Source organism: Bombina bombina, chromosome 11 (genome assembly GCF_027579735.1).
Source record: "Bombina bombina isolate aBomBom1 chromosome 11, aBomBom1.pri, whole genome shotgun sequence".
Lineage (NCBI taxonomy): Eukaryota > Metazoa > Chordata > Amphibia > Anura > Bombinatoridae > Bombina > Bombina bombina.
The window spans coordinates 71,492,347-71,508,408 of record NC_069509.1 but is presented as its reverse complement, the minus strand read 5'-3'; the positions used below and the strand labels follow the sequence as shown (position 1 = coordinate 71,508,408).

Here is a 16,062-nt window from a genome sequence, read left to right as displayed (position 1 = left end):
TTGAAAAGTCTAAATTTGAACTTTCAAAACCTTTCCCACATTTAGAGTAACCATACAAAGGAATAAACTATTTGTATTCTTGCATATGTGTGTATATATTATATATATATATATATATATATATATATATATTTATATTTATTCTGTATATAACACACACACACAAATACCTTTATATATGTAATTTAACATGCATATTATTTATAATATAATATAGACTTATATATACCACTAAAAGTAGAAGATTTGTGTCTTACCTGACCCAAGTTGTCAAAGTTGTATTTGCGGCGCACCCACTTGTAGCGAGCTTGAATACACTCTGACCGGTTTGTGATATTCCGCGTGTCAGATCCCTCGCAGTAATAAAACTTGCCCTTGAAAAGCTGCAATGAAGTGAAAATCTATAAATCTACAGACATTTTACATCCTGTCTCTTCAGGGACCTAAAATATTATCCATCATGTAGCAGATGTCATATTAATTAAATCATTTTGTGAAAAAAAATCACCTATTCTTACCAACACTGCATATCTGCTTGGTGTAATTTACTCTAAGGGACTGATTTATTAAGCCCCATATTGGCCCCAATGCAGCTGTTTCCGCGCGAGCCATTAGGCTCGCCGGAAACAGGAGTTAAGAAGCAACGGTCTTAAGACCGCTGCTCCTTAACTCATCCGCCACCTCTGAGGAGGTGCACAGCAATCCACCCCGATGACATATGATCTGGTTGATTGACACCTCCTGCTAGTGGCCGATTGGCCGCAAATGTGCAGGGCGCGGCATTGCACAAGCATTTCTAGTCAAATGCTTGCGCAATGATAAATGCAGACAGCATATGCTGTTGGGATTTATCGATGTGCGGCGGACGTAAGACCCCCTACAGCGGATCATGTCCGTCCACACATTGATAATTCGGCCCCTAAGGGGGAGTTGGTTGTGTGTGTCCATTGCAGTTTCTTAGCAGATTTTTTTGGGGGACTTACTTTAATCCCTTTGTAGTTAAAGCAATACAAAAAGAGATTGCAGATAATGATAAGATGAACGGGTAAAGTAGGAAGAAATATTCTTACTTTTTATGGATCACCAAAATGCAATATTTCTTTACTGTATTTTATTTTTGTAATCAAATTCCCTTCTTTACTATATAGTTATAACATACTCTGTTGTAGTAACCTCTGGAATACCCCCATTCTGCTCCAGATAAGGATATGACCAGTTATGGGAACATACACAGGTATGCCTCCTATTGATTGGCTCACCAACTGTATCCTCATATGCAGTGGCACAGTAACACAACTTTGGCTATGTATTTAACACTGTTTCAAGGGATAACAAATAGAAAAATAAAGTGTTTTTTTTTTTTTTTTAAATACAGGGCTAGGTTATGAGTGGTGTGCTAACTATTGCATGCTAGCGATAAGGGTTATTGCTGCTCTTTGAGTGCTTTGGAAGAAGCATGCGCTATACGAGTTAAAAGTAAATTCATTCGCTTGAGCGTAATTTAATTTAACGTGCGTCGGGTTAGTTCGACTTCAGAGATCAAAGATAAGAGGTCTCAGGTGTTAGAAAAAAAATGCATGCAAAGGGCTTTAACATAGATACATACATATTCATGTCTAAATATGTATATGTATGTATAAATATATGTGTAAATGTGTGTACATGTGTATTTATGTATTTATATGTGTATATACATATTTACAGACATATATACACATCTAAACACATAAATACATATATACATATATAGCATGCTGATGAAGGAGGCGAGACCTCCGAAAACGTTACAAATAAAGTAACTCTGTTTGTTGTGCAAGTCCTGTGAGTGCACTTCTTTTTGGCTGATATAAAAAAAAACATTATATATATATATATATATATATATATATATATACAGTATATATATAAATATTTATTTAAAGGGATATTCCAGCCAAAATTGGAAACCAATGGGTGCATTTCGGTATTGAGCAGAATAAATTTTGTAATATACATGCATTAGCAAAAATGCTTCTAATAAGCTATAGCTATTTCAAAAGTGTATTTAAGTATGCACCGTGCACCAGCAGACTAAATTTGTTAATTGCTGACATGATACAAGCCCCACTGATGATCTGAGCAGCTGCATTGTTTAACATGTAGGTGAAGTGACAATATATAGCTATGCTTCACATGCACGTGCAGAGAAAAATGTTAACACTAAAACAGTGATAACTTTTACTAGAAGCATTTTTGCCAATACATGTATATTGCAAATATGTTTCTATTCAAAGATGTAATCAATCTATCTGTATTTAAATTTTGACTGGAATGTCCCTTTAAGAATTAATGTAACATTCTGCAATGTGAAGAACATTGGAATGTTAAATATTAATATTTCATATCAGGTCATTGCACATGAGTAAACGTGATCGGGTTTGCAAGTAAGTAGGGGTGTTTCTTCCACTTTTTACTCACATCTAGCGAAGTTAGCGCACAAGCGCGAGTGCCAATTTGTGCCCCACTCGTAATCTAGCCCACAATGTCCTTATGAAATGCACACTTTCTTTTCACAGTAAAATTTCCCATTAACAACAGCTACTACTGCACTGAACGCCTGCATATGATACAGCATAACCTACCTTCTCTTAACACATATCTTTTTCTTTACAGCTCCAAATCCAACTGTTTGTTTAAACAATTATTTCCACACTTAACACCTGCTATATTATCATATGTATATACAGAGGCGTAACTAGAAACCACAGGGCCCAGGTGCAAGAATCTAAGAAGGGGCCCCCCCACCACCTCTCCCCCCTCCAAAAAAAGGTGAATTTAATACATTTTAAAAAAAATTATAAAAACAATTATAAAATATTTTTTATTTTATTTTTTTTAAGCTGGGCCCCCCCACCCTCAGGGGCCCAGTTGCACCTGCGACCTCTGCACCCCCTGTAGTTTCGCCCCTGTGTATATACATTGACAGAGACAGCTTAGATCATGGCTGTGGCTGGCTCAAAAAACCCTATTCCCAAGTAAAACAATGTTAGATTCTACGTTTCGACAATACCTGAACTCCTAAGATGCCGAAGATGATGAAGAAGGCGCAACAGATGAGTACGATGTTGCCAATAGGCCGTAGGGAAGAGATGAGAGTTTCGACCACAAGCTTAAGTCCTGGTGCACGACTGATAACTCTGCCAAAGACATAAAATGTAAGGAGCAACGACTAGAGATGTATACAGTATTTATGATTATATTATATAAAGAATATACAGTACTATGGCTAGCATTTTTAAAGGGATTGGATGGTCAAAATTAAACTTGTATGACTCAGATACAGCGTGACATTTGAAGACATATTTAAATTCACTTCTATTTTCAAATGTGCTTCATTCTCTTGGTATCCCTGGTTGAAAAATAATACTCACATATCCTACACTAGTGGGAACTAGCTGCTGATTGGTGCCTGCACACACTTTTCTCTTGTGATTGGTTAACTAGATGTGTTCACCTAACTGCCTGTAGTTCAATGCTTTACGCAAAGGATAACAATAGAATGAAGCAAATTTGGTAAAAGAAGTAAATTGGAAAGTTGTTTAAAATTGTATGTTCCATCCAAATCATGAAAGAAAATGTCTAGGTTTCCTGTCCCTTTAAGGTTCATGTCAATGTTAATAATATACAAATAAATCTAGAATTAAATGCTCTAAAATGGTGATGTGTTAAAATCTAATTACCAACAAATCCTAATTTAAAATCTGTCCTAGCAGTTATAGTGTCTGAGTTATGCTGCATACATTTGTATACAAATATGTGCTAATTAGCATGGCAGTTATTAGGGGATATATGTTACCAAGTCTTGATAATAAGAGAAAAAGAATCAGAAGAAAATGTGTTTGAAACCCCTACAAAGGGACAAAAGTAAAATCTCTCCAAACTATGCAGAGTCAGAAGGAAACATACCTCCCAATATTTGCCTGATGTCTTTGGGGACTGAGAGGCCTAGGCTGAGTGAGGGAGATGTGTAGGTGGAGTCACAAATGTGCTCTGATCAGGTTGGTTGCAATTGAAGGTATTATGCATGGGCGGGGCTAGGTAGAGAATAGACGAGTTGGTCAGAGCATGGGTGCAGTTGGTGGAGGCCATAGGCGGGGTTAAACCAGTCTCTGGCTTCCCTTTGGAAACAGCGTTTTCTAGAAAAGTACATTTAAGTGGGAGGGACAACAGAGTGTTGGGAGCTCTGAGGCAATTGGTTCAGCCATTTTGGTAACCAAAGACTAGGTATTATTACTAATTTGGTCTCAGAGAGACTTTTATATTTAGTAGATTTTTATACTGTATAATAATCAGGCTATTTCAACTAAATATACATATTATGACAAGCTAAAGGACTTCCATTATTAAAGGGACACTGTACTGTAAAATGTATTTCACAGTAAATTACAGACCCTGCAGAAAAAGCAGATCTGCTCCGGTTATCTCTTTTTTATAGTCTAATAGTGAGGTATTGAAATTCTAATTAAAGGGACAGTCTACTCTAAAATTGGTATTGTTTAAAAAGATAAACAACACCTTTACTACCCATTCCCCATCTTTGCAAAACCAACATTGTTATAGTAATATACTTTATAACCTCTAATACTCTGCCTGTTTCTAAGCTCCTGCAGGCCACCTTTATCTCAGTAAATTGTATTAGATTTTCATAGCTTGACAGTGACAGTTCATGTGTGCCATAGGGATAATTCTGCTCAATCCTGCAGAGTTATTCATGAAGCAGCACTAATTGGCTAAAGTCTGTAAATAGCATTGAGATAAGGGGCAGTCTGCAGTGGCTTAGATACAAGGTAATCACAAAGGTAAATGTTTATTAATATAACTGTGTTGGTTATGCAAAACTGTTGAATGGGTACTAAAGGGATCATCTATCTTTTAAAACAATAACAAAATTAGAGTAAACTGTCCGTTTAAGCCTGGAAGAGGTAAATGAGCAAAATCAGCTTTTTCAAACACAAAATAAATTAGAAAAGTTGTTTCAAATTGAATTCTCTATCTAAATCATGAAAGAACATTTTTGGGTTTCATGTCCCTTTAAAATACACAAAAAACAAATCTGCCATGATTATTCACATATGTTTGTCTGCCATAGGGCAGATTTATTCAAATAGAAGTTTTATAATAATAATAGAAATAATTATTGAGGTTTAAATTCATCTTTGTTCCTCTTATTTGCAACTAATTTGCATATGGATAGCTTCCTGTCAGCACCATAAAACGCTCTAGAATAATTTTGCCCCCAGTAAAGCATATCAGCACACAGACAACACACACAATGTTATATTATAAATGTATTTATTTATTTATATATTAGGCATGGGCAGCAATATTTGTTTTGTCTTAAAGGGTTGTTCCATATTTTTCAATATGTTCGGTTAGACCGAATTTCGTTCATACGGGCGTTCAGTTAATTTTAATAAAAAAATCTTACATTATTGAATTTCAACAATTTAAAGAACTTATCTTTTAAACAGAACATATAGGGTTTGATTAAAATATTTAGAAAAATCTTATCTAATGATTTTTCAACAACATTCACCATTAAAGTCTATGGGGATTTCTGTAGTAAAATGAATTGATAAACGAAAGGATCTACCGTATAACTAGTTGATTTTTTTGCAGCCTATGTAATTTCTGACTTTGTGATTTCTCTGGCTCTTTTTTTTAGTCAAATTGATTACAAATGGCTGAGCGTCCCCTAGTCTCCCACCTCCCTATGATAGGTTAAAGGGATATGAAACCAAAAGTTTTCTTTTGTGATTCAGATAGAACATGTAATTTTAAAAATGTTATTTGCTTCTATTATCAATTTTTCTTTGTTCCCTTGGTATCCTTTGTTGAAAAGCAGGGATGTAAGCTTAAAAGCCTGCCCATATCTGGAGCACTATATGGCAGCAGTTTTTCAAGAATGTTATCAATTTGCAAAAGCACTTGATGGCAGTACTATTTCCTGCCATATAGTTCAGTGAATAAGTGCCCATGAAACGTGTCTGATGCTTTGGGGGTGTTGGATCCCCTTCACACTTTGTTTCATTATTGGCTACCAATTATACCATGTATTTTTTTTTAACATTTTTATAAAGGATCATATTTGTATTCTTTGGAGTGCCGGGATCTTATTTTCCACTATTATATAGTGCTCTAGAGGCCTACCTAGGTATATCTTCAATTTAGAATATCATGGGAACAATGCAAATCTCATAATAGAAGTAAATTAGAATTTTCTTTTTAAATTGTATGCTCTGTCTGAATCACAATATATATATATTTATATATATATATATATATATATATATATATATATATATATATATGTATAAGACTCCAAACATCCAAAGGAGGAAGAAACAGGAACTCCGGACTCATGGAACTTGTGCAAAGAAGTTTATTCAGCAATGTTGCTCATAGTAAGGTGTGTAACCTAGAATACACCTGACGCGTTTCGCGCATGCGCACATGCGCTTCATCAGAGGTAACAATCTCAGAGCAAAGCCAAAGCCTATAAGCGAACCATCAGCCAATCAGGTAGTAAAGAAACAGATACTAATCATGAACTGTTAATTCAAATGCTTAGTCCACCTGAGTGTGCCATTGGTAAGCATAGAGGCTTTATATCTCTCACAAATACATTTGTAAATATGTATTAACATTAATACATCCAAGTATGCATTCACATCAACTTATAAATTGAAAAAATGACAAATAAAAAACATTTTAAGAAATGAGACAGTTTGTTTAAAGAATATATATATGTAAACACAAAAATAAAAGTGTATGCACATATGTCAATATAAACGCAAGAAACAATGCAATATAGAACCATATATATAAATATGTACACATAATCTAATGACTGTGGGACATCCAAAATATGCACGTTTAAATAAACCATGAGGTAGGTACATCATTTAACAATGAAGATTATTTAGTGTCCCAATAGTCATTATATTCCATTTATATAGATCAAACAATTGGTTAAGAAATACAATTTAAGTAAATAAGAAAATTAAATACGAAAAAAGAGAAAGACTAAATGGCACTACTATCCGGTATTCCTAGGATGCTCTATAATAGTTGGGGCAGGTAATTTAACTGCCTGTGATATTCGAGTTAGGTGCTGTGTACTGTTTGTTTCTAGAAAAGAAGGTAGATTCAATACTAAGATTGAAACGTGTACACGTATTAGCACTCACATCTGGGAAAGTGTGGCTATAAATTTAGAACATGTAGTTTCAAGGGGAAGACTGTCTATGCCGTAAGAGTTAAAATATAACTTTTATTAGGATTGTTTTTAAAAAACGACTACCACAAGACAAACACAAACATATATAAATAAAAACGCAAAATGTTGAAAAGGATACTGTATGCGAGGTATAGATGCTAAGCGTGGTTGCATGCACTGGGAAATATCTCTAGACCAAAAACAATCCTAATAAAAGTTATATTTTAACTCTTACGGCATAGACCGTCTTCCCCTTGAAACTACATGTTCTAAATTTATAGCCACACTTTCCCAGATGTGAGTGCTAATATGTGTACACGTTTCAATCTTAGTATTGAATCTACCTTCTTTTCAAGAAAATTAAATAGGATAAAAATATATACACTGGAAAATGCTATAACAAAGAAAAAATGTGTTTTCTCTATATGCACTGTAGGGAAAGATACCGAAAAAATAATGACCAAATAATAAGAAATAAAGCCATAAAAATATACATTTGGGCAGTTAAAAAAGAGGAACCAAAAGAACAAAAAACATAACTAAATCTTCTCTAAGTAAACATTTAATTGGTGACACATCTTAGTCAAAAAGAAACAGAAGAAAGATTCAAGGATTAATTTTTCTAAAAATGAATACAAAGATAAATGTAAAGATAGGTATGGCAATAAAGTTAACAAATAAACCCCTTGTTTCTACAGTCCAGATGGGAAATGGATGATGTCTACACTCATTCTACAAATAGGTCTACATCCATTCTTTTATTCATTCCCTTTGGAGTTCTAGTATGTAACTTGACTATCCAAAAGATCTCTTTTTTTCTCAGACACTTTTCTCTATCGCCCCCTCTTGGATGCTTTTTGATAATATCAATACCAACACAGGAGAAATACTTTGGTCCAAAACCATGGAGTCTGAAGTGTTTCGCTACAGGTGTTTTGGGTTCTTTATCCTCAAGAGATCTTAAATGTTCACGTACTCTATCCTTGAAGGGTCGAGTCGTGATCCCTACATATTGTTTAGAACAGTGAAGGCAATTAACTAGATAGATAATAAACTTAGAATTACAGTCAATTCTGTCTTTAATATGAAAGACTTGTTTGGTAACACTTGAGGAAAATGTATCAGTAACAGATATGCAGGAGCAGGCCTTGCATGGTACATGGCCACATTTAAAGCATCCTGTTCTGGGACTAAGCCAATTGGTGGTAGTGCTGTCAGTGATTGGTTTTCCGACTAAATTTTTCCTAGTCATATCTGCAATAGTCGGTGCTTTTCTAGCTACACATTTTACCCCATTAGATAGTACTTCTGTTAGGGAGTCATCCCCCTTAAGTATAGTTAAATTTTTCTGTACTATATTACAAATATCTCGGTATTGTCTACTATATTCAGTAATAAATAATATATTTTGTTCCTGAGATTGTTTTTGTCCAGTGTTAGACAATTTAAACCTCTTCTTATGTGGTATAAACAATTCTTTTCTATCAATAAAAGCTGTTTCTCCAATTTTTTGAGAGATGCGGGACATGACAGGAATCAGCTCGCAAAATTGTGTTACGTGCCAATGGTTTGCAGAAAGTAGAAGTAATGATTCTATCCTGTCTAGTTTCAATCAATAAGTCTAAAAAGTGAATGCTAGTCGAGCTCGACTCAGCAGTGAAAGACAGGTTATATCTATTATCATTCATAAATTCTACAAAGGAATCAACCATATGACCATTCTGTTTGTCCCAGATGACGACAATATCGTCGATAAAGCGACCATATAGAATCATGTTATCAATATAAGGGAAATTATCTGCAAAGATGCGGTTCAATTCAAGCCAGCCCATGTAGATGTTAGCATGTAACAAAAACTCTGTTACTTGGACTATAAACAGGATAAAGTCATCTCCATAATTAGAATGTCTAATGAACATTGCATCAATTGCCTGAGGTCCCAAAGAGTGTGGTATGTTAGAATAAAGGGCCGTCACATCTATAGTTGCCCAAACATAATTTTTGTGCCAGGTTAAATCTTTAAGCTGTGAAATTAGATGAGAACTATCTCTAATATATCCCGGTAGGGACAACATTATGGGTTGCAAGAAATGATCCAGCCAGCACCCCAACCTCTTGCATAGAGATCCGTTGCTGGCCACTATGGGCCGGCCCGGAGGTTTATCCAATCGTTTATGTATCTTAGGGACTATGCGAAAGTGTGGGGTGCTGGATTCACTAACAAAAAGATAGTCTGCTAGATCCCTGTTCATAAAATTGTTTTCAACAGCATGGTCCAGTAAATGAGAAAGTTTGTTTTTAAAGGACTGTGTTGGATTAAATGTCAATTTGGTATATAAACTATTATCACTTAGCTGGGAGTGTATTTCTGATATATTGTCTTTTTTATTTAGCACTACCACTGATCCTCCCTTATCAGCCTGAGTAATCATTATTTTATCATTGTTTTCTAATTTAGTCAATGCTTGTCTTTTCTAGTGATCTTGTCATTTATTATTTTTGAGGCTTTCTTCTGTTCAATTGACCTATATAGGCCAGTCAATTCTTTTTCAACAACTCTCTGATATAAATCTAACAATTGGTGTCTAGAGTGAATTGGGTAAAAACATGAAGTACCTTTAAAGTGAAAGGAAGTGCAAGTGTTTTTAAGTGTGTCCATGTGTCTGATAGTGTCTTGTTGTAAAGAGATTAAAGGGACAGTGTACTGTAAAATAGTTTTTACCTTAATGTGTTTACAATTGCTTTTTTTACCAACTGCAGAGTAAAAAATGTATGAAAATTAGCTTTTTAAGGCTTATTTGTGTATATTAAAGCTCTGATTTTGTGTTTTGAAGCCACAACCTAATAAAATGGGTTGAGCTTGTAGGTATAATCCGATCTCATTACTGTATCACATTGTGCAAATATACCTGCTTCTTTATCTTATATCTGTCCTTAAAACAATCACTAGTACTTTGAGAGAACAATGGAAAATCAACATTTTATTACCTTATCTCTGCTTTATCACACTGGGAGTGAAATTTATTCTGCTGGCTGTGTTTACAAAGCTTATCTATAGCTGGTACGCGCGGCCACAAACTTTCAGAATAGGTGGGGATACCACATGCTAAATCAACAATTTCAAATGCCAATATAAGGGTAAAGGAGCTACTTGTAAACAATTTAATACACTCCAGCAGGTAAAGTGGATCATTGGGATCAAATTAAAGGGGAGAAAATGTTTGAGTAAACTGTCCCTTTAAGTTGGTGAGATTTCACACCTACGGATTGAACTGGAGTGGGAACAGAAGTTTCATCAAAGTGTTGTGTGTCCTGTTGATGCAGAAAATGTTTCTTTAAAACTATTTTGCGAACAAATTTGTTAACATCAATCAAAGTGTTCACTAATTCAAAGTTATGTGCAGGTGCATATGATAAACCTTTATTAAGAAGATCAATTTCTACATTGGATAATTCATATTCAGAGAGATTAATTACTGCTATTTCTTTGTTGCTTTTCTTACCCTGCTGGGGTATCTAAATGAAGGCTCATCCTTTTTAGGTGTACTGGTCTGAGTTGGTTGTTTAATTAATGTCTTCAATTCTTTTCTATTACTACTAGATTCTAAAACCACCCGAGGTTGGGTAACCTCTGATGGAGTTTCACCCTCAGTATTAGAGGCACTAGTATCCTGATAATCAGTTTCAATACTTGAAAATGTTACATGTTTGTTGGGGTTTTTATTTTTACTTTTATTATTACCCTTGGACTTATTTTTATTTATGTTATTTTTATTTGAATTGTATGACTTATTTTGTCTACGGGGTCTATGCTGCTGCCATGAATAAACAATGTCCAATTCGTAATCCTTCAAATCTCTGTGGTATTTTTGTACTTTACGATTGGACAAAGTAGTGTCTAAATTTTCAATGGTTTCATTCAATTGTTTGTTATAATCAATATACTTTTGTGTTGTTTCAAAAGGCTGTAAATCTACAATAATTTTATTGATATCTACTAGAATCAACTCTCTTTCCTCCTTTTTGTGTCTCAGCAACTGCTTCATTAGTATTATGGAGCAATTGGTCAAACTTTCATTCCATTCCTCCATGAATTTCAAGTTGCTGAGAGCAAAAGAAGGACATTTTTTCATGCGCAGCCCCCTAGGGACTTTATTTTCAGAAATATACAATTCCAGGAACTCTATGTCCCACCATAAATTTGTTTCCTTGAACTTCAATTGTTCTAAATTAGAAAAACAACTAGTGATGTCATCCTCCTTAATGAGATCACTAACTGGGTTATCACTTTTAAGAGCTGTCTCCATAATTCGTTTTCTTCTGCCTTCATCTATAACCCCTGTGGGTATTATGCTAGTGGCCATTATGGTGACAGCTCAATGATGTATATGAATATAGATATAAATATCAATTTAAACACAATTCTTACCAAATAGTAGGCAAACAACTACCTAGGGATAAATTAAATCTTAATAATATACCAAAAGAGAAGAAGGTAGTTAAAGCAACAAATATCAGCAGTTCTTGTGATGATACTAGTATAGCCAAGTAAAACCGAGTATAATAACTCCACTTCGGAAGTCAGTAGCTGATAATAAATGTAATACGATAGTTCATCAGTCACTTTAAAGTCAGAATGTTAGTAGACTTCAGCTCCAAATCGTGCAAATCAGTTCGGAGTCACCAATAATGTATTGGAAGTGTATACTTAGCTGTCCCCGCTTGATCGCAACAAGACTTAATACATCTTGTGAGGTATTCCTCCACTGAACCAGGCAGTGGGTATAGTCAGTCGATGTAGTCAACTTCCACCGGCACGTACCAACAGGCTGCTAACCCCCAGTCGCGTCGGCAGGAAATGTCCACAGACCGCTGATCTCAATTTCCTCGTGATGGTCGGGTGCTCTGACGTCAGAGCGACGGCGCTCAATTGGCGCTCAAAGATGTGTCAGGTACTGGAATGAAGTCCTCCAGGCTGTTGTGAAGAGCGGGCAAAAAGCAAGTCCAGAGAGCCAAACTGCGAAATCCCAATCGCTATATGCAAGACTCCAAACATCCAAAGGAGGAAGAAACAGGAACTCCGGACTCATGGAACTTGTGCAAAGAAGTTTATTCAGCAATGTTGCTCATAGTAAGGTGTGTAACCTAGAATACACCTGACGCGTTTCGCGCATGCGCACATGCGCTTCATCAGAGGTAACGATCTCAGAGCAAAGCCAAAGCCTATAAGCGAACCATCAGCCAATCAGGTAGTAAAGAAACAGATACTAATCATGAACTGTTAATTCAAATGCTTATATATATTGGTTGTATATCCCTTTAAGGCTTGATTGAACAAACTTGTATGACTAAATTCATTTATTGCACATTCCTGCACCTTTTTGGTGGCAAACAACACAAACAAACAAATCAATTTGGTCAAACAATTGTTCATTCTTCAGCCGTTTTGTCCTTTAATGCATTTGGTTGCTCGTATATCAGAAGAATTGCCAAATTGGCATAAATTCGGACAAATCTGTTGTATGTAATAGAAGATATAGTGATATGACATACCCAAATAGACAAAAATCTCTCCCCCCACCCACATTAGGAGGTTAATTTATGTTGCAATGTCCCATTTACGTAGCTTTTCTACAGAAAATAAACCTATATCAAAATTCTCAGTATAGGTGGCTGTTTCAATGGGCAAAATAAACTATTTCAAATGACAAAATAAAGGTTAAGGATTTGTTGGCAAACAACTGACTATACTCCAGCAGGTAAAAATGGATAATTAATAACACATAAAAGAGAAGAGAAATTTAACAGTACACTGTTCCTTTAAGTCGGTTGGTAATTAATTTGAACCCCAATAAACAGTTTTTTTAATGCAGAATTGTTCATGCACAACTGTAACATTCTGTATGTAATTTTCTATTAAACAAAATGTGTACCTGCCTTGAACTGCTGTTCTTTGTGGATCTAAAGAATATGTTTCTGAATAAAACCCTCCAACGAGTCCCTGAAAATATCTCATGGGAACTGAGAGGTCACAGCACAATTCAATTAGTTTTATTTATTTATTTTGTGCTTATTTGTTCTTGCTCAGCTTTCACATCTCTAATGAAACTGCATCTAACTGAGAGAAAATGCATGTTCAGACATGCTAGAATCACAAGGCAGAAACGCGTCAATGTCATTAACGCTTTGGAAGTCAGAAAATTAGGGAGATTCCTGATATTGTTTATAATGTTATAAGAAGCAGAAAATGTTTTTTATTTTCCCTGTGGAAAATTAAACACATATTTCTCTTGACTTTTTTTGGCAGGTTTGGCTAGTAACACAGTGCAGGGGATGCTTAAAAAAAAATATTGGATTTTTTTCTAAGAGTTTATATTAAGGTAATGCTGAGAGATTTTCTCTGTGAAGTGCATTTTGTCCTTGACAATTAAATTATAGCTAGTTATGTCAGAGCACAGTATAGGGCTAAAGAATCAGATTGCAAAAGACAATGAAAATGATTTCTTGCAAGGAATCTAAGAAATATGACTTTTTCAATAGTGAGACCAAAGTATTATACCAAGGTAAGGGTGTGAGCTATGGATTTGTACTTGTATGGAGTTTATTGACCTAGATCCAGCGAAGCCTGGTTGAACTGCAAGCTTGCATCTCACAGACCCTGCAGAGACAATCATTGCTGTATTAATTAAAAAGGGTTTGAATCTTGATGCCCTTTCCCACTAAAAGTAATATGGCTCTAAAAAAAGCAAAGCACTGCTAGAATTCTCTACACTGAAGCAATATGTTTATAGGGATATAAAACAATATCATTTTAAAAGGATTTTACCTTTTTTTATTTCTTTTTTTTAACTTAAAGGGACAGTCTACTCCAGAATTGTTATTGTTTAAAAAGATAGATAATTCATTTATTACCCATTGCCCAGTTTTGCAAAAACAACATTGTATTATTAATATACTTTTTACTTCTGTGATTTCCTTGTATCTAAGCCTCTGCAGACTGCCCCTTATTTCAGTTCTTTTGACTGACTTGCATTTGATCCAATCAGTGCCCTCTCATAAGTAACTCCACGAGCGCACACATGAACTAATGCTGTCTTGCTGTGAAAAACTAACAAATGCATTCAGATAAGAGGCGGCATTCAAGAGCTTAGAAATTAGCATACGAGTCTACCTAGGTTTAACTTTCAACTAAGAATACCAAGAGAACAAACCAAATTTGATGATAGAAGTAAATTGGAGAGTTGTTTAAAATGATATGCCCTATCTGAATCAGGAAAGTTTAATTTTGATTAGGCTGTTCCTTTAATTTGTACAGTGCCCATTACTTACTATCACAGTCCTACAAGAAGAGTGTAAATCTTCTAGAGTCATTTAAGCTGGTTTACTAATCAGTGAAAGCTAGAGAGACAGGAAGTCAGCCTCTGCCTATGCTTAGAAGAGGCAGAATGCAACTTAAATTCTCAGCATGTCTGCTCCCTTATCTAGCTGTTGGTAGGGGCTACACAGAGAATTTCTAAGTGCTCATTTTGCAAAAAAACAAGTACATTGCTGTGTTTTTTTAAACACAATCTGTTTACTTGTATTTATGTTATATATTTTTTTTACTAAAGGAGCACTCTTTAAATGGACCATAAAGTAAACAAAGAAAATACTCAAATGTGTTGGAGCATTTTATTTATTGCACTGTTGCTTGCATATAACTTTGTCTAACCTCTGCTAAACGGTTAAACACATAGTTAAAATCATCTCCAGAGCAGCAATGCACTTCTGGGACCTGGCTAAACATATCTAGTGAAGCAATGAAAAGAGGCAGATGTGTGTACCCACCAATCACCAGCCAGCTCCAAGTAGAAGATTGTTGCTCCTGAGCCTACCTAGGTATGCTTTTTTAACAAAGGATAGCAAGGGAACAAAGAACAATTAATAAAAAAAGGTAGATCCAAAATATTTTTTTTAATTGTATGATATGAACCATGAAATCATGTTCCATTAATGCTTTAACTTGTGAATGCATTTGCCCTTGATGCGTATGGGTTTAACCCCTTCAGATGCTACAGATCTATGGCTAGATTACAAGTGGAGCGCTAATTTATTGCCTGCCGGCAAACTGGCAAATTCACATGTTTGCTGGCGTGCGATAATCAGCCATTACAAGTGGCTGGTTTTCGATACCGCTAGCTTGTAGTAGCAATTAGAGCTTAGCAAATTAACCAGAGATCAGATCTCTGGTTAATTTATGTAATGTGCTCCAAATGTCCCCAAAATACAGCGGTGTGTTTTATTAAAAAATGTAAAAAATTGCATTTTTTTATTTTTTAATAAAATAACTGCACGAAGCAGTTTTAATGTGTGAAGTTGCGGCTGTGGGGTTTTAGATAAAAACCAGAACTGAAAAGAGCATTTACATTGTGTTCTATGGGAACTGTGTGTTCCCTGTAAATATACTGTATACACATATTAACACATAAATATATATGTATACACATATTAACACATAAATATATATGTATACACATATTAACACATAAATATATATGTATACACATATTAACACATAAATATATATGTATACACATATTAACACATAAATATATATGTATACACATATTAACACATAAATATATATGTATACACATATTAACACATAAATATATATGTATACACATATTAACACATAAATATATATGTATACACATATTAACACATAAATATATATGTATACACATATTAACACATAAATATATATGTATACACATATTAACACATAAATATATATGTATATTCACATATTAACACATAAATAT

At 34.7% G+C, this 16,062-nt stretch overlaps 1 protein-coding gene across 1 annotated transcript in view; it reads right to left on the bottom strand.

Annotated features, from left to right (window-relative positions):
* The window catches only part of CACNA1H (calcium voltage-gated channel subunit alpha1 H), a 498,677-nt gene that overhangs the window by 127,703 nt on the left and 354,912 nt on the right, over nucleotides 1-16,062 (bottom strand). The window contains exons 20-21 of the mRNA XM_053694739.1: nucleotides 3,050-3,176; nucleotides 258-383 (exon numbers count right to left, since the gene is read on the bottom strand). Of these exons, the coding sequence (XP_053550714.1) occupies nucleotides 258-383; nucleotides 3,050-3,176 (253 nt within the window). The remainder of the gene's footprint in view (nucleotides 1-257; nucleotides 384-3,049; nucleotides 3,177-16,062) is intronic.